Raw genomic sequence first — 18,745 nt, forward strand, 5'->3', positions numbered from 1 at the left:
AGAGTGGAGGAAGAGGAGAAGTGGGTTTAGGTGGAAAGACGAGGAGCTCGGTTTTGGACATGTTCAGCTTCAGGTGGCTGTTGGACATCCAGGCAGCAATGTCGGATAAGCAGGCCGATACCTTGGCCTGGGTCTCGGCGTCTGGTGTGGAGAGATATAGCTGGGTGTCATCAGCATAAAGATGATACTGAAAACCATGAGGTGTACTCAGTGGCGTTCCTAGGCTGGCTGACACCCGGGGCGGATCGCCGATGCGCCCCCCTCCCCCAGGTGCAGCGTGCCCCCCTCCCAGCGAAATTACACCCCCTGGGTGCAGCGCAACCCCCCCCAGCAAAATTACACCCCCCCCCCCCTGTGTGCATTTTTACCTGCTGGGGGGGGGGGGGGGTGCCGCGCGCCTGTCGGCTCTGAGTCTGCTTGTTCCCTGGCTGCTGCTCCCTCTGCCCTGGAACAGGAAGTAACCTGTTCCGCGCAGAGGGAGCAGCAGGGAGGGAACGAGCGGACTCGGAGCCAACAGGCGCGCGGCACCCCATCAGCGGCGTGCACCCGGGGCGGACCGCCCCCACCGCCCCCCCTTGGTACGCCACTGGGTGTACCTAGATACACTCGCAGCACTCCAGTTTTGAAACATTGTCATTGGTTGCCTATTGAGCAGTGTACAAAGTGTAAAATTGCCTTTCTTGTCTTTAAGGCTCTTCTTCAGATGGTTTCCCCTATACAGTGAAACCCCAGTTTTCGTTGACTTCGGTTTTCGTTGATTTTTTTGGCGAAATTTTTGTCTCGGTTTTTGTTGGTTGCCTTGGAATTCGTCGGCATGCCGACGCTGCTAATTTTGCGTTCTCACGTGTTGTTCTTCTGGGGCGTTCTTCTGGGGAGTTCTTCTAGGGTGTCGTTTTGCCAACACTGGTTGTGGATATCACTGCTGCTTCCAATTGCCTGCTGTTTGAAGGAAAAATTTCGTCGTTTTGCCAACACTACTGGTTGTGGGATATCACTGCTACTTCCAATTGCCTGCTGTTTGAAGGAAAAATAGTGCCTGCTGTTTGATGAAAAAAAGTGCCTGTGCATAACTGCCTGCTCTCATCATGGGACAAAAAAAAGTTTCTATATCCAGCAGGAAGAAGGACAGGAACACGATTGAGTTAAAGAAGGAAATCATTGAAAAATACGAGAGTGGCATTAAGATTGCTGAAATCGGCCGCATGTACGGGAAGTCACCATCCACGATAAGTTCAATCGTGGCGAAAAAGGAAGCGATAAAGGAGGCAAAAGTAGCAAAAGGTGTGAATGTGCTAACAAAACAGAGATCACAAACAATTGAAGATGTGGAACAGTTACTATTGATTTGGATCAATCAAAAACAGTTAGATGGTGATTCTGTTTCTGAGGCCATCATATGTGAAAAGGCCAGACTGTTGTATGCCGATCTCATTAAGAAAATGCCTGGGACGAGTACTACTGCACTAAGTGATTTTAAGGCCAGCAGAGGCTGGTTCGAAAAATTCAAGAGGCGCCCTGGCATACACAGTGTTACTAGGCATGGAGAAGCTGCGAGTTCGGACAAGTCTGGTGCAGAAACATTTGTGCCTGAATTCAAAGTTTACGTAGAGGCTGAAGGATTCATCCCCCAACAAGTCTTCAATTGTGATGAAACTGGCCTGTTTTGGAAATAAATGCCAAAGAGAACGTTCATTACACAGGAGGAAAAGGCACTGCCAGGGCATAAGCCTATGAAAGATAGGCTAACTCTTTTGTTGTGTGGTAATGCTAGTGGTGATTGTAAAGTGAAGCCGTTACTGGTGTACCATTCTGAAATTCCTAGAGTATTTAGCAGAAACAATGTGATCAAAAGTAAATTGTGTGTGATGTGGAGGGCAAACAAGAAAGCATGGGTCACGAGGGCAATTTTCATTGAGTGGATGAATGAAGTGTTTGGCCCGAGTGTGAAAAAATACCTCCATGAAAATCATTTGCCCCTTAAGTGCCTCCTGTTAATGGACAATGCTCCTGCACATCCTCCAGGTATGGAAGATGCACTGTTGGGGCAGTTCAGTTTTATCACTGTGAAGTTCTTGCTCCCTAATATCACACCACTCATCCAGCCCATGGACCAGAATGTCATTTCCAGTTTCAAGAAACTGTACACAAAAGCTTTGAGTTGACATCAGATACAGAATTGTCCTTAAGAGAGTTCTGGAAAAACCATTTCACCATTCTCAACTGCATCAGCCTCATAGATAAGGCTTGCAGGGAGTGACATCCAGGACGATAAACTGCGGCTGGAAGAAATTATGGCCAGGATGTGTGCATAAGAGAGATTCCGAAAGGAATGATCCTTCACCTGATGACCCTACACAAGTTGTGCAGTCAATTGTTCATTTGGGTAGATCCATGGGTTTGGAGGTGAGTGGTGAAGATGTGGAAGAGTTGGTGGATGACCACAGTGAAGAACTCACCACTGAAGAGCTGCAAGACCTTCAACTAGAAGTGCAACAGACAGCAGATGAAGAAGTTGCTTCGGATAAGGAGGAACAAACAGGAGAGAATGTGCCTTCTTCAGAGATTAAGGACATCTTCTCCATGTGGAGTAAAGTGCAGGTGTTTGTGAAGAAACATCACCCAGACAAAGCTGTTGCAGGCCGTGTCTGCAACTTGTTTAATGATAATGTCTTGCCCCATTTTAGGCAAATCTTAAAGAGGCGACAGAAACAAACCTCTTTGGACAGGTTTCTTGTGCGGCATGGGACCACAGACTCTGAAGCCGGTCCTAGTGGCCAAACAACAAGAAGGGAAGTGACACCCCCAGAAGCCGATCCTAGTGGCAAAAGAACAAGAAGGCAAGTGACCCCCCCCCCCCCCAGAAGCCGGTCCTAGTGGCAAAAGAACAAGAAGGCAAGTGACCCCCCAGAAGCTGGTCCTAGTGGCAAAAGAACAAGAAAGCAAGTGACCCCCCAGAAGCCGGTCCTAGTACCAAAAGAACAAGAAGGGAAGTAACCCCCCTAGATTGTGTCCTTATGGAGGGGGATCCCCTTTCCAAACAATAATAACCATCTTCCATACATCAAGAAGAGTCTTCAGAAAGGTAAATACCATGTTAAATATTCATTTATTCTACACATTACTATACTGTAGTCTTTTTTATTCATTTAAAAGAATGTACAGAAAAGTTGTCTCGGTTTTCGTCGATAAATTTCGGACAAATTATCGACGAAAACCGAGGTTTCACTATACTTGTATCTAGTCTGCGCCTTTAACAACTAGTTAGGACGCTTCGTTCCAGTAGTCAGGGTCTTCTTGAAGTCCCTTCTTTTCATCTTGATAAATCTGAAAGTAATAGATCTATGTTTAGAATCGTAGGACCAAAACTCTGGAAGAAGCTCTCTATTAGCCTTCGTCAGTCAGCTTCTTAGAGGAATGTGAAGCCTCCAATGCTTGAGTATTTCCATATTCTGCTGTTGTGTACACTACCATTAAAAGAGCTTTTGCATTGGGATCTTATTCTGAACCCTGACTGTTCAGGAAGTTTCTGTGAGTTTCCACTGATAGTGGCAAGACAGGAATTTCTGGCTGACCACAAACTGACAAAGACCATTGCCGTGACATCCCAACCAACTGTCTTAACTGAAAAGACCCCCCATTGTCATGACATCCCAACTGTTTGTTACTCAGCAGAGGTGTGGTAAGGACACTAAGGCCCTATCACAGGTCTCATATGTACTTGCAGGATTGCTGATTGGGTGATATATGAGGTGGTCCTTTGTGATGGGAAGGGTATATAAGTGACTGCTCATCTAAAGAGACTCTGAAATAGTCCGGCTGGCAAGAGAGTTTCATATCCTTGCCACAGCCTATTTCCGGGGGGGGGGGGGGGGGGTGTCCTCCCCCCTCCCCTTGTAAGAGCTATTTCTTTACAGCTAAGAATCTTTCTTTCGTTCATTCTTTCTTCCTTCCTTTCTTTCTCTCTGTTCTGTGACCTTTGTATGACAGTGAGGAATAAAACTTTCCTTCCTATTGTTAGACTATTGTAGACTGTGGAGGAGTGGCCTAGTGGTTAGAGTGGTGGACTTTGGTCCTGGGAAACTGGGTTCAATTCCCACTGCAGGCACAGGCAGCTCCTTGTGACTCTGGGCAAATCACTTAACCCTCTATTGCCCCAGGTACAAATAAGTACCTGTATTTAATATGTAAGCCGCATTGAGCCTGCTATGAGTGGGAAAGCGCAGGGTACAAATGTATTAAAAATAAAATAAATAAAACTACTAATGCCAAGAGCCAGTAATATTTTCTTGTGCTGCTGCTAGTGAGAAATAAAGAGTCTTTTTGTTTTTCTAACTTAGCCTGAGTTTTTTATAAGAATAACATAAAAACGCAGCCAGTACATTATGCAGGCATTTGCCAAAACACAGGCCGTGCCGGGTCCCCCAACAAACCGCCTCCCCCAAGCCAGATCCATTAGAGCATCAAAAACCATTGGGGGGGGGGGGGGAGAAAGAAAAATTGGTGGAATTAAAAAAATAGGTAAATAATCATTTTATAAGGAAAAATCAGGCTTTGACATGATGGACTGCCAGAGTATAGGCGAAAGTGGGATGTTTGCCCACGAGAATACAAAGCCTGGAGAGTATAAATATCATAAGCACTAAACCAGAAATTTTCAACCTTTTTTACATGATGCTAAAATTGTGAAGACACACCCCCACAAAATAGTCCATCATTTTATCTTCTACCCCACCCCTACCCATGGTGCAGCATTTTACTTTCTTCCCCTCCCACCCCACCTGCATCCCCACATATATTCCAGTATTTTACCCTCTCTCACCAACCCCCACTGAGTTCACATTTACTTTCTCCATCCTCACAAGTAGTTCAGCTCTTCCCCCCATCCCAACCCCCACAAAAATAGTCCTATATCACACACACTCACCCCTCCAGTATACCTTTTAAAAGTTTTCTTGTCTCTATTGGTTGATGGCAGCAAGCAGCAATTCATACAGCTTGTTCGTGTCAACCCTGGAGCCTTCTATCTGACGCTTGCTCCCTATGTGAAAGCAAGAAGTTACATCAGAGAGAAGGATCCAGACTTGGCATGAACAGGCTGTATGAATCACTGCTCCCTGCCACCGACCACTAGGGACAAGAAAACGTACTCCATTCTGGCACAAATTAAGCTGGCCCAACTCCCGCAGCACATTGGTTGAAAAACGCTGCACTAAACAGTTAACAAACTAAGAAGCAGAACCTGGAGGCAGCTTTTTCAAGTCCAAAACGGAGTGTAGTTGTTCTGGGACAAAGAACATGTACTTAATACCCAAATACTTGATTATACATTTGCAAAGACAACACAACATAAAGATTGCCTCATAACCTTACATCTTTCCTGTGTTACCCTTCCCACGCCCGGAAAAATCCTTATTCTCTGTCCATAAAACTGAGATTGCAAGTTGTGAAAATATAAACACAAAACCATATTCAAATTTGCTGATGACACAAAGTTATTCAAAGTCGTTAAATTGTGGGAGGATTGTGAAAAATTACAAGAGGACCTTACGAGACTGGGAGACTGGGCATCTAAATGGCAGATGACGTTTAATGTGAGCAAGTGCAAAGTGATGCATGTGGGAAAGAGGAACCCAAACTATAACTACGTAATGCCAGGTTCCGCATTAGGAGTCACAGACCGAGAAAGGGATCTAGGTGTCATCATTGATGATATGTTGAAATCTTCTGCTCAATGTGCTGCTGCGGCTAGGAAAGCAAATAGAATGTTGTATATTATTAGGAAAGGAATGGAAAACAAAAATGAGGATATTATTATGCCATTGTATCGCTCCATGATGCGACCGTACCTTGAGTATTGTGTTCAATTCTGGTTGCCACACCTCAAAAAAGATATAGTGGAATTGGAAAAGGTGCAGAGAAGGGCGACAAAGATGATACAGGGGATGGGACGACTTCCCTATGAGGAAAGGCTGAAGAGGCTGGGGCTCTTCAGCTTGGAGAAAAGGTGGCTGAGGGGAGATATGATAGAGGTCTATAAGATAATGAGTGGAATGGAATGGGTTGATGTGGAGCATCTACACTTTCCAAAAATACTAGGACAAGGGGGCATGCGATGAAGCTGCAGTGTAGTAAATTTTAAAACGAATCGGAGGAAGTTTTTCTTCACTCAACGTGTGGTTAGACTCTGGAATTCGTTGCCGGATAAGGTGATTGGGGCAGTTGGCTTAGTGAAGTTTTAAAAAAGGATAGACGGCTTCCTGGAGGAAAAGGACATAGAATGTTATTGAATGGACGTAGGAATAATCCACTATTTCTGGGATGGGCGGGACAAAATGCTTGTTCTTTTGGCCGCTGTCGGAGACAGGGTGCTGGGCTCGATGGACCCTTGGTCTGTCCCAGCATGGCAATGCTTATGTCTTATGTCTTAGGGAGCAGGAGGGCAAGAATGCTGCTTTCCAGTTTCTCCTGATAGCGGCACTCATTATCCAGGCATATGGTGACACCTGGAAATTAGCCACGTACAGTGATGGGGGTGAGCCGTGGTCTCGCCATGGGTGTGGGTGCCCAGGAGTGGCAAACTTGTTTCTGGAGCTGTTGGAGTCCCCACAACTTCACCCTAAGTTTCAGGCAGAGCTGGGTCCTTTCTTAAAGTTGCCCCCTATATAAATTGAGCCTCCTGCAGCTCCAAAAACAAGTCTACTACTCCAGAATGCCCAGGTTCACCCCCCCCCCCCCCCCCCCCCCCTTCCCAGTAAAAAGAAACAAGAAAAACCTCGGGTTACATATGGGAAGCTTTCAAACAAATAAAAAAGCTGTCAAATAAAACACACACATAGACAGTCATAAACCTCACAAGTTTCCTATTGTTTTCAATAGAGTCTGCGAACGTTTGAGGTCATACAATATGGCAGCTGCGCAGGGGAGACGGCTTCAATTTTTTGACATCATGCCGTCTCCTGTCATAAAGCGTCCTTGGGCCAGTGAGCATGATATAACCAGGCAGGAGCTGTTTCTGTCCAGTTAAATCATTTGAATATCATGACCTTTCTCTTCACATCTTGCAGATACCATGATATTATTTTGCAGTAATTTTTTAAAAAACGTTGCAGCCAGGGGTTGGCCAGCAGAATGTGGTAAAGGCGGTTAGCTTAGCTGGGTTTTAAAAAGGTCTGGCTGGCTTTCTAAAGGAAAAGTCTATAGACAATTATTAAATTGACTTGGGGAAAATCCACTGCTATTTCTGGGATAAGCAGCATAAAATGTATTGAACTTTTTCGGGATCTTGCAGGTATTTGTGACCTGGATTGGCCACTGTTGGAAACAGGATGCTGGGCTTGATGGACCTTTGGTCTGTCCCAATGTGGCAATACTTATGTACTTAAGCATTTAGGGATTGTGCCTGGCCCTGGAGGTAAGGTACCTGTGAGGAGGTGCGCAGAAATGAGAAAGGAAGGGGGAATATTTGTTTATTTTTATTTGTTTGTTTAATGGGTTTTTCAGCAGAGGGTTGTTGTGAAAGTGTTTGCTTTTTAATTAAAAGACAAAGGGCCTGATATTTCAAACGATTTAAATGGTCGTTTAAATTATTTGTCTGGGGCTAACCAGACAGATTCAATGACACGTAACCGGATAGTTTCACTGAAAAAGTCTGTTTAGCACCCAAGCCGAAACCAGCTATTTTGAGGGCATTCCAGGAACGGAGTCAGCACTTAACCAGCTAAGATAAGTGCAGAAATAGGACCTTGTAAAACTCAGTCCTATCTTTATGTGGTTCCCCATAGCTGGTTAAGGACCTCTGTTTTTATCAGCCCCGCAAACCGTACATAGCCCAGCATTCAATTTCTGGGGGTAACGCCAGCAAAACGCTGGTCACCGCCAGCTGAATATTACACCCCCAGTTTTTTTTAAACAAAACTGAATATTTTGTTGAATGTCTTGTTCTGTTTCATGGACTTTTCTCATCCATCTACCAGTCACAGTTATTGTAGAGGGAAGGGTTTAACAGGCTGAAGCACATCTGTTTAAGTCTCTCTTTTCTGCTTTAATGCACCCACAGCTTGTCATTTGCTTTCTTCCCTAACTGCAGCAACATCAGTGGTCTCCCAGGAGAATTTGTGTGTTGTAATTCTGTACTAAAGGTGTCTAGTTAAGCTTATTCTGTAAAGAAAGTTTTTCTTTATAGAATATTAGTGCAAGTGGCCAAAATCACACTTCACTTACAGCAGCCCTGTAGTCAATGTTGTCAGCTGGACGCATGTAAATGATTGCAATGCTAATTTACATATGTTCTCACTTTGCCCAAACTCCGCCCGTGTGCACACGTCCAGCAGCAAAGTCCATACCGTCAAATCACGGCATGTACTTTTCTGTTAGCTAGTGTTCTTGAAGATGTCAAGTGGCTATTTGTGCTCCTCCTTAGCACCTACACCCAGGCGGCTCCTTACAGAATGACCCTCCTGAGTCCAGTATTCAGACAGGGCTATGATATTGGCAAGAAAAGGAGGGGACGTCTGATTTTCAAGAAACCTTGGAAGGGAAAGAGAGGAGGGGAGGGGGAGAGCACAGTTATAAAACATGTCCTCTATTCCATTGTTAGAGGTCAAGACCTCTTTTAGGGGCTCTTTTACAAAGCCGCGGTAAAAAGTGGCTTGCGGTAGTGCAGGCATGGGTTTTGGGTGCGCGTTGAAATATTTTTCAGTGCACGTACCAAAAATGCCTTTTTTAAAAATTTCCCCCGAAAATGGACGTGTGGGAAAATCAAAATCGCCGCGCATCCATTTTGTATGTCTGACCTTACCGCCAGCCATAGACCTAGCGGTAAGGAATCTGCGCAGTAATGACCTAAGCGCATCAGATACCACTTGACGCACGTTCGCTACGCGCAGCAGAAAATAAAAAATATTTTTCAGATGTGCATAGCGGACACGCACCAAAAATGAAATTACCGCAAGAGCCACGCAGTAGTTGGGCAGTAAATTCATTTTGGCACAGGTTGGTCGTACGTAGACGCTTATCTGGCTTAGTAAAATGGGCCCTTAGTATCTGCAGCAGAATGTGTCCTGCTCTGCTTTACAATGACTCTTTCGTTTTTTTTTCTCTATGGCAGTGTGCACCCTCCACGACCTGTGAGATGGACTGTGATGTGAACAGTGAGGTGAGTCTCTAAAGCATGTAAATGCCTCACATGGCTGGGCTCCCTCCTGAGACGCTGACCCGAAGGCCATATGCCTCTTTTTGTTGTCTTCTCTGTTCTGTGTTTTCCGCGGCAGCATGATGTATTTGCTAATGGTGTCGGCTCCAGGGTGATGCCATGAGAATGAGAATGATCGGATGGTTGTTAGCTCAGCCTGAGCACTGAAGAAGAGAGAGTATACCTAGGTCAATGCTGATAAGCAGGTGCTGTAAAATAGCAGCAAAACATAGTGCAATTCTGTTTTATTGTGTCAGCACAGAGTGAGTGGTTCATCTCACAGCGACAATAAGACACTCTAGCAACGTCTATCACTGTATTATAACACACCCATAACATCTGTAAGTACTTTACAATAACAGCGTTTCTCATTTTCTTCTAAGCGACCTGCAATGAAAAAGTCCAGCTACTGTTCACTGACATACATAAGATTTTACCAAACATACAGAGTGGGGTGGAGGAGCAGAGAGGGCATGTCGCTCAATTATGTAGTCTGATTGCCTGAATGCCCTCTTAGGCTGTAATGCAGTAATTGTCAAGCATGTGTCCCCCAAGAGATGGGAGGTGTGTCACAAAAATGTTGGTATATACAGCAAGCTTGTGCTTTCCTTAAACATCATCTGTGCCTGCAAGCTGGGAAGATCAGAGATCTTTTGAGTCAGGTTCATGAAATCCCCATAACTGGTCCCTATTTCTGCTTCCCCACTACCTTAATGATTCAGCTGCTGCCCAACAGCCCCAAATGCAAATACTGCAACTCTGCTGTCCATAGGTTCTGTATGCTTCAGACTTTCCGAGTACAATAGTTGCAAGCTTTTATGTTACTTCACTGTTCCTGACAGCAGTGGCGTTCCTAAGGGGGTGGGGGGGGCAGTGGGTGCGGTCCGCCCCGGGTGCACGCCGCTGGGGGGGGGGGGGGTGCCGCGTGCGCCTGTCCGTCGTTCGTTCCATGCTCCCTCTGCCCCGGAACAGGTCTGTTCCGGGGCAGAGGGAGCATGAAACGAACGACCAACAGGCGCGCGCGGCACCCCCCCCCCCCCCCAGCGGCGTGCACCCGGGCGGGGGTTCTTTCGTGGGGGGGGGGTCCTTTCACCGGGGGGGGGGGGGGGTCGCGCTGCATCTGGGGGGGTGCTGCACCCGGGGGGCGGGGCACATCGGCGATCCGCCCCGGGTGTCAGCCCCCCCTAGGAACGCCACTGCCTGACAGTGAAGAGATTTTGTGGTGACACCAGAATCTGAATATATGTTTGTTTTGTATGACAAGTGAAAAGTCTGCAACTGATGTGCTGCATACAGTTTTTTTTGATTTGGGATTGAATGGTAGGGTAAATTCACATGAAACTTAACAGTTTTGGTTCAGCTGTGAATTTTAGTGTTCTTTTTCTCACATATATGAACATTGTCTGTCAGGTGTGTCGCAACAGAAGAAAAGTTGTAAAGTAATAAACACTGAACAGACAAGTTATATTTTGTCAGGACCTGAAGTTAACATGAGTGGGCACTAGGTATATAGTTATTGATAACCCCTCCCCATCAGTCTGTTCCTTACTTAATTACCCTCCTTCCCTTGACAGAGAGAGATTGGGACTGATGAGGATGAGGTTTGATACTTGAGGCTTGTCCTTTACCTCATTCCCTATGCCCCACCCTGCCCAGTAATTTGATTTTCTCAACCCCTTTCATCCTCAGCAGTCTCACTGTTGTCTATCTCCACTTCCTCTGCAGTCCCTCTTTCCATCCCCTGCACACCTCTCTCTCCGTGTCCTGCGCTTACCCAGCAGTTATCCTGTCATAGCAGTATAGTAAAAGACTAAAGTGGCCCATCCAGTCTGCCTAGTTCAGGGTCTTGCACTTGCCCCTAATTTCCTACGCAGGTAGCCCAGCGTCACATCCTGAGGAGTCACGGAGCGTGTGAGCTGGCAGAAGAGCAGGTGTGAGGCAACCAATGGGGGCTTCAGGCAGCACCTCCTAGCAGTCCCCACACGTCCCCAAGTTCATTCGCATCTGACAGGAACCTCTTCAGTTGTTTCCCTTTTCCTTTGGAATAAAATCCCACTGTCCCTCCTAAGGTTCAAAGCCACAGTCAAGGGCACTATTTTTCATAGGCGTTTCCTCCGGAACTAACTTGATGGATAGTTTTGCTCCTCATCACCCACTCAACACGTCATTGCAAGAAATTCACCCTATGCCCCCCACTGCAGCTTACATCTGTCACTGTGTTGTCATTCTTTTCACTGCCTCCCCTCCTATTGTATCATACCTTAATTAATTTAATTAATCTATTAATTACTTATATATTCTACATGGTGGAAAAAGGGTTCACACTGTACACAAGAATGCACAACCTACAGCACAAGAGGCCAAATAGATTTGGAAACATTCTGGCAACATATGTACAATAATGAATGGATAGCACAAACGGATTCTATACACTACCTCTCAGACTGGGATATAAGATGTAAAAACGTACTAGACGAAATAGCACCCTTACAAACAAGAACTTCACGTAAGCATAACTCAATAACATAGTACAATGAAGAACTGAAAAAAACTAAATACACAATCCAGGAAACTCGAACGAGCATGGAAAAAAGCAAAAGATACACAAACACTCAATGCATGGAAACAAACTCAAAGAAAATACAAATACACAACAAGACAAGTCAAAAGGCTATACTACCAAACCAAAATAGGGCCTGACTACAAAGACACGAAAAAATTATACCAACTCATGAACAAACTACTAGACACCACCTTGGTCACCGCAACCAACATAGACATACCACCTGCAGACAAACTTGCCAAATACTTCAATGAAAAAATAGTAAACCTATGCAACACGCTACCTGAAACCATCACTGGCATCGAAAACTTCATCGAGTGCCTGGACCCAACCCCTGGTGAATACCCAGCGGATAGACTCTGGACAAGCTTCACTCCCCTCGCTACTAAAACAGTCAACCAAGCGCTTAATAGGTTCTCTCACGGTAAATTGGATACCTGCCCCAGTTACCTATTAAAATCCGCTCCCCACTGCTTCATAGCAGACCTCACATCCCACTTAAACTACATGATTCTACATGGTCTCTTCCCTAAAGAAAATGGCAATATCCTACTCACCCCAATACCAAAAGATACCAAGAAAAAAAACAAACGATATAACCAACTACCGCCCAGTAGCTTCAATCCCACTGGTAGTCAAACTGATGGAAAGTGTGGTAACCAAACAACTCACTGACTACATAAACAAATTCACAATACTACACGAATCACAATTAGGATTCCGCTCTAACCACAGCACCGAAACTACTAATTACCCTCTTAGCCAAATTCAAACAAGAAATTGCAACAGGCAAAAGCGTACTTCTCATACAATTTGGTATGTCTAGTGCATTTGATATGGTGAACCATAATATACTACTAAACATCCTAGAATACTTTGGGATTGGTGGAATTGCACTTAACTGGATCGAGGGCTTCCTAACGACTAGAACATACCAAGTGAAATCGAAATCAACCATATCATCACCATGGAAAGCAGACTGTGGAGTACCTCAAGGATCGCCACTATCACCACTCCTATTCAACCTAATGATGACCCCACTAGCCAAGTCCTTATCCAACCAAGGCCTTAACCCTTTCATATACACTGACAACGTCACATTGTACATCCCCTACAAAAAGGATCTAACAGAAATCACCAAATAAATCAAACTCAGCTTGAACATCATGAACTCATGGGTGAATGCATTTCAGCTGAAACTTAACGCAGAGAAAACACACTGTCTCATCCTCTCGTCTCAATATAACACAATCAAACCCACCAACATAACCACCCCAGATTACACCCTCCCTATCTCAAACAGCCTGAAAATTCTCGGAGTTACAATCAATCGAAATCTCACACTAGAAAATCAAGTGAAGGCTACAACAAAGAAAATGTTTCACTCAATGTGGAAGCTCAAATGAGTGAAACCTTTTTTCCTGAGGGAAATATTTCGCAGCTTGGTACAATCCATGGTACTAAACCATCTAGATTACTGTAATGGAATCTATGTGAGATGTAAAGAACAAATCATAAAGAAACTACAAACTGCTCAAAACACAGCAGCCAGGCTTATATTCGGAAAAACAAGATTTGAAAGCGCCAAACCTCTACAAGAAAAATTACAGTGGCCTCCAATCAAAGAATGTATTGCATTCAAAATCTGCACACTGGTTCATAAAATCATCTACGGCAATGCCCCAGGATACATGACAGACCTCATAGACCTACCAATCAGAAACAGAACAAGATCAACACGAACATACCTAAATCTCCACCACCCAAGCTGCAAAGGACTCAAATACAAATCAACCTATGCATCCAGTTTCTCTTATATAAGCACGCAACTATGGAACACACTACCAATCGCCGTGAAAACAACATACAACCACCTAAACTTCCGGAAACTCTACTACTACTACTACTCATCATTTCTATAGCGCTACTAGACGTGCGCAGTGCTGTACACCTGAACATGAAGAGACAGTCCATGCTTGACAGAGCTTACAATCTAATTAGGACAGACAAACAGGACAAACAAGAGATAAGGGAATATTAAAGTGAGGATGATAAAATAAGGGTTCTGAACAAGTGAACAAGGGTTAGGAGTTAAAAGCAGCATCAAAAAGGTGGGCTTTTAGCTTAGATTTGAAGACGGTCAGAGATGGAGCTTGACGTACTGGCTCAGGAAGTCTATTCCAGGCATGTGGTGCAGCAAGATAAAAGGAACGGAGTCTGGATTTAGCAGTGGAGGAGAAGGGTGCAGATAAGAGAGATTTACCCAGTGAACGGAGTTCCCGGGGAGGAGTGTAGGGAGAGATGAGAGTGGAGAGGTACTGAGAAGCTGCAGAGTGAATGCACTTATAAGTCAATAAGAGGAGTTTGAACTGTATGCGGAAATGGATAGGAAGCCAGTGAAGTGACTTGAGGAGAGAGCTAATATGAGCATAACGACACTGGCGGAATATTAGTCGTGCAGCAGAATTTTGAACAGATTGAAGAGGAGAGAGATGGCTAAGTGGGAGACCTGTGAGAAGCAAGATGCAATAGTCTAAGCAAGAGGTGATAAGAGTTTGGATGAGGGTTCTGGTAGTGTGCTCAGAAAGGAAAGGGCGAATTTTGGTGATATTATAGAGAAAGAAACTACAGGTTTTAGCAGTCTGCTGAATATGTGCCGAGAAAGAGAGGGGGGAGTCGAAGATGACCCCCAAGGTTACAAGCTGATGAGACAGGAAGGATGACAGTGTTATCCACAGAAATAGAGAATGGGGGAGGAGGAGAGGTTGGTTTAGGGGGGAAGATAAGAAGTCTTGGTCATGTTTAGTTTTAGATGGTGCTGAGACATCCAGGCAGCAATGTCAGACAAGCAGGCTGATACTTTGGCCTGAATTCCTGCTGAGATTTCTGGTGTGTCATCAGCGTAAAGATGATACTGAAAACCATGGGATGAGATCAGAGTACCAAGGGAAGAAGTATAGATGGAGAAAAGAAGATGTCCCAGGACAGATCCCTGAGGTACACCAACTGACAATGGGATAGAAGTAGAGAAGGATCCACTAGAGTATACAGTAAAGGTACGCTGGGAGAGATAAGAAGAAAACCAGGAAAGAACAGAGTCCTGAAATCCAAGTGAGGACAGCATATCAAGGAGTACGCTGTGATCAACAGTGTCAAAAGCAGCAGATAGATCTAGAAGGATGAGGATAAAATAGAGACATTTGGATCTGGCCAGGAACAGATCATTGGAGACATTAGCAAGCGCTGTTTCAGTTGAATGAAGGGGGTGAAAGCCAGATTGAAGTGGATCAAGAATAGCTTGAGATGAAAGAGACAAGGCAACGGCGGTGAACAGCATGTTCAAGTATCTTAGATAGGAAAGGGAGGAAGGAGCTGGGGCGATAGTTGGAAGGACAGGTAGGGTCCAATGAAGGTTTTTTTAAGGTGACTACGGCAGGTTTGAAGGCATCAGGAACAGTTGCAGTGGAAAGTGAAAGATTGAGGATATGACAGATAAAAGGGATGACAGTAGGAGAGATAGTGTTAAGTAGATGGGTGGGAATAGGATTCGAAGAACAGGTAGTTAGATATGACTTCTGGAACCGGGAAAACCACAAACAGACCGTCCATTGCGACCACCAGGTCTGACCACCAGGGGGCGACATGAATGAGAGCATGACACATGGGCAGAGTCATAACACAGCCTCATTGACATACTTGGATAACATAGTGGTAGAGAAAAGATTTGAAAGACTGGAGGACAGAGTAGAAGGGTCAATAGCCTGAAGATTCCTAAACGTATTGGTTAAGATTGGACGGGACTGGGGAGGAGGGTGTTTAAGTGTGAAAGTTAACAGATGATGGTCAGAGAGGGGAAGAGTTGAGGCAGAGAAACTGGAGAGTGAGTAGTTTGAGAAGAGGATAAGATCAAGATAGTGGCCATTCTGGTGAGTGGGGGCAGTGGAGCACAGTTGAAGATTGAAAGAGGATGTTAAAGCAAGAAACTGAGAAGCATAAGAGACAGAGGGATCATTAGCATGAATGTTAAAATCCCCAAGAATGAGGGAAGGAGATGAAGGTTCAAGAAAGAAGGAAAGCTGGGCATCAAAGTCAGTGAGAAAGGAAGAAAGGGACTTATCAGAGAGGCAGAGGAGCAAATAGGCGGATGGAGTGGACTTCGAAGGAAGAAAAACAATGAGGAGGAAAAGGGACTTGATATACCACCTTTCTGAGGTTGTTTGCAACTACATTCAAAGCGGTTTGCATATATTCAGGTACTTATTTTATACCAGGGACAATGTAGGGTTAAGTGACTTGTCCAGAGTCACAAGGAGCTGCAGTGGGAATCAAACTCAGTTCCCTAGTATCAAAGTCCACTGCACTAACCACTAGGCTACTCCTCTGCGCGTGTAGAAGTTGAAATCTACAAGAGGGTGAAAGTAGTAGCCCGACACTACCTCCGCGGCCAACCGGGCGAGGAGTATATGTTGCGTTCTTGAGGGCCTTGGCATTCTGTCAGGTCCTCGAGGCAGGACTGGAGTTCGTGAGCCCTTGGGCCACTGCCGAGGAGCGGCAGCAGCAGGCAAGACCACCTCGGGACTGGAAACACAGAAGAGCAGTACTGGAACTCTGGACTGGAATAGTACAAGGCAGGCAACTAGAACAGATGAGAAAGGAACAGCTTCACCTGCACCTAGCCACCGTTCCTCCGGAGTTGAGCTCCGAAGTGCATGCGGCCGGCAGGACTTGCAGGATAAGGCAGGAACTGAAGATCCAGAGGACCCACCCTGAGTCTGGGATACACGAGGGCGACAGGGCACGGAACTAGACTCAGACAGTGTGCTGCTGCACAGCCACTAGCAAGTCCCAGAAGACAGACCAAGGAACACAAGGCGTACAGAAGCTAGCAGGAGCAAGGACTAGGGCAGCAACACACTAGATTAAATGGGGATCCGGGAATACCCACAGGGTAAACCCTCTAGCTAGGAGGAGACAGGATACAGGAATAATCAACTAGGAAAACACACTAGCCAGACAGATACAGGATTCAGGATGTACCCTCAGGATATACAAGCAGGGTTGGCACACAGGCAAGGCAGGGTTCAGGGTAAAGAGAACAAACCAGGAATAACAGGCCAAGGGTCTTGGGCAGGCAGCACAGCAAACAGAGTAACCAGGAAGAACAGGCCAAGGGTCTGAAGCCACAGCCGTTCCACACACTGACTGGGGAATCCACAAAGGCTGAGGCTTCGCAAACAGACAGAGAACAAACCCGGACAAAGGCTTCACCCCAACCCAGGGTAAGCCAGGAACAGAGGCTTCACCCCAGCACAGGGTAAGCCTGGAGCAGAGGCTTCACCCCAAACACAGGGTTAGCCAGGAACAGAGGCTTCACCCCAAACACAGTGTAAGCCAGGAAGGACCCGCAGTCCACAGACAGACAGAGGCAGGGAAGACCCCCCACGGAAGGACAACAGAGACACAGACACAGAAAGAAACTGGGCTGGAACCCAGACAGAGGCTAAGCAGTAGTGCAGCAGACACTTACTAACCTGACCTGGCCTAAGAGCATAACATTTCATGCAAAGGCCCTGACTGCAAGCACATTCCTTCCTTATGAAGGCTGTCACTGATGAGTCACCAGCAGTAGGGCAGAAGCAGGAAGTACACAGACCCCAAAGAGAGGCTTGACACACATAGGAAGTGAGCCCACAGGAAAGACAAGCAGGAGCCATCTTGGAAGCTGGCACAGAGCCGGTGGCAGCCATCTTAGATGCTGGCTCCCTAGAGAGACATAGCCCACACAGGTGAGGTCTAGTGAAGCAATCAGGTTCATGCTGGAAGCAGCCAGCACACCAGGACAGAGACAAGACTAACACAAACACAGAGAGAAGCCAGCAGAGCTGCTGACCCCCAGAAAGAAGGTAAGGCTGAGGGTGGTCACGGCCACAGACGTGACAGTATGGGAGAAAAGATAACCTCCATGTCTTCAGGGTAAAGCCAAGTTTCAGTTAGGGCAAGCAGATGGAGAGTACGAGAGATAAAGAGGTCATGGATGTAAGAAAGTTTGTTACAGACAGAGCGGGCATTCCACAGAGCGCAAGAGAAAGGCAGGGAAGAAGGGGGGAGGAGAGGAACAGAAATTAGATTGGAGATATCACGGTGTGACCTGCACAAATAGGATGAGAGCCGATGTGAATGACCAGGATTGGGATTACTGTCCCCAGTGGAGAGCAGGAGAAGGAGCAAGAGAGTACAGAGAAGGGTAGGAGAGGTATGACGACAGCGATGAAGGCAAGATGTACTCAGATAGAAAGGAGATGGATGAATGGAAGGAAGGAAATGCTGAAGGTTGAGAGCTGAGAAAAAGGAAGAGGTAAAAAGAGATGGTGAGATGATGAATACAGAGGGTGGACAATCCTGCTTATAATCTAAAGAGAAAAACGACTATATTGTGACCAAATCGGGAGATGGGCGTCTTTCTCCCGTGGGCGCCCAAATCGGTGTAATCGAAAGCCAATTTTGGGCGTTTCCAACTGCAATCCGTTGTGGAAACAGGTAAAGTTGACGGGGGCGTGTTGGAGGCGTGGTGAAGGCGGAACTGGGGCGTGGTTAACGACCGAGGAGAGATGGGCGTCTTTAGCTGATAATCAAAAAAAAAGGCGTTTTTACCGCGATTTTGGGTCACTATTTTTGGACCCTTTTTTTTCATGAACAGGTCCCAAAAAATTGCCCCAACTGACCAGATGACCACTGGAGGGAATCGGGGATGACCTCCCCGGACTCCCCCAGTGGTCACTAACCCCCTCCCACCAAAAAGACCCCACTTTAAAAACTTTTTTTCCAGCCTGTATGCCAGCCTCAAATGCCGTACTCACCTCCATGACAGCAGAATGTGTTCTATCCTGTGACAGCCTTTCCCTGGTTCTGATGTGGCTCTCGGGTGAGTGTGACACCTTTTCTGTTATGCGCACTGCAGAGTCACATCAGCAATGCATTGTGGTGGGTGTAGG

The 18,745-nt window shown here is 45.9% G+C and overlaps 1 protein-coding gene across 1 annotated transcript in view; it reads left to right on the forward strand.

Moving 5' to 3' along the window:
- CACNA2D2 (calcium voltage-gated channel auxiliary subunit alpha2delta 2) overlaps positions 1 to 18,745 on the forward strand; it is a 1,426,314-nt gene that overhangs the window by 1,348,109 nt on the left and 59,460 nt on the right. Inside the window, exon 30 of the mRNA XM_030206789.1 lies at positions 9,107 to 9,154. Coding sequence (XP_030062649.1) covers positions 9,107 to 9,154 — 48 coding nt within the window. The remainder of the gene's footprint in view (positions 1 to 9,106; positions 9,155 to 18,745) is intronic.

Source organism: Microcaecilia unicolor, chromosome 6 (assembly GCF_901765095.1).
Source record: "Microcaecilia unicolor chromosome 6, aMicUni1.1, whole genome shotgun sequence".
Lineage (NCBI taxonomy): Eukaryota > Metazoa > Chordata > Amphibia > Gymnophiona > Siphonopidae > Microcaecilia > Microcaecilia unicolor.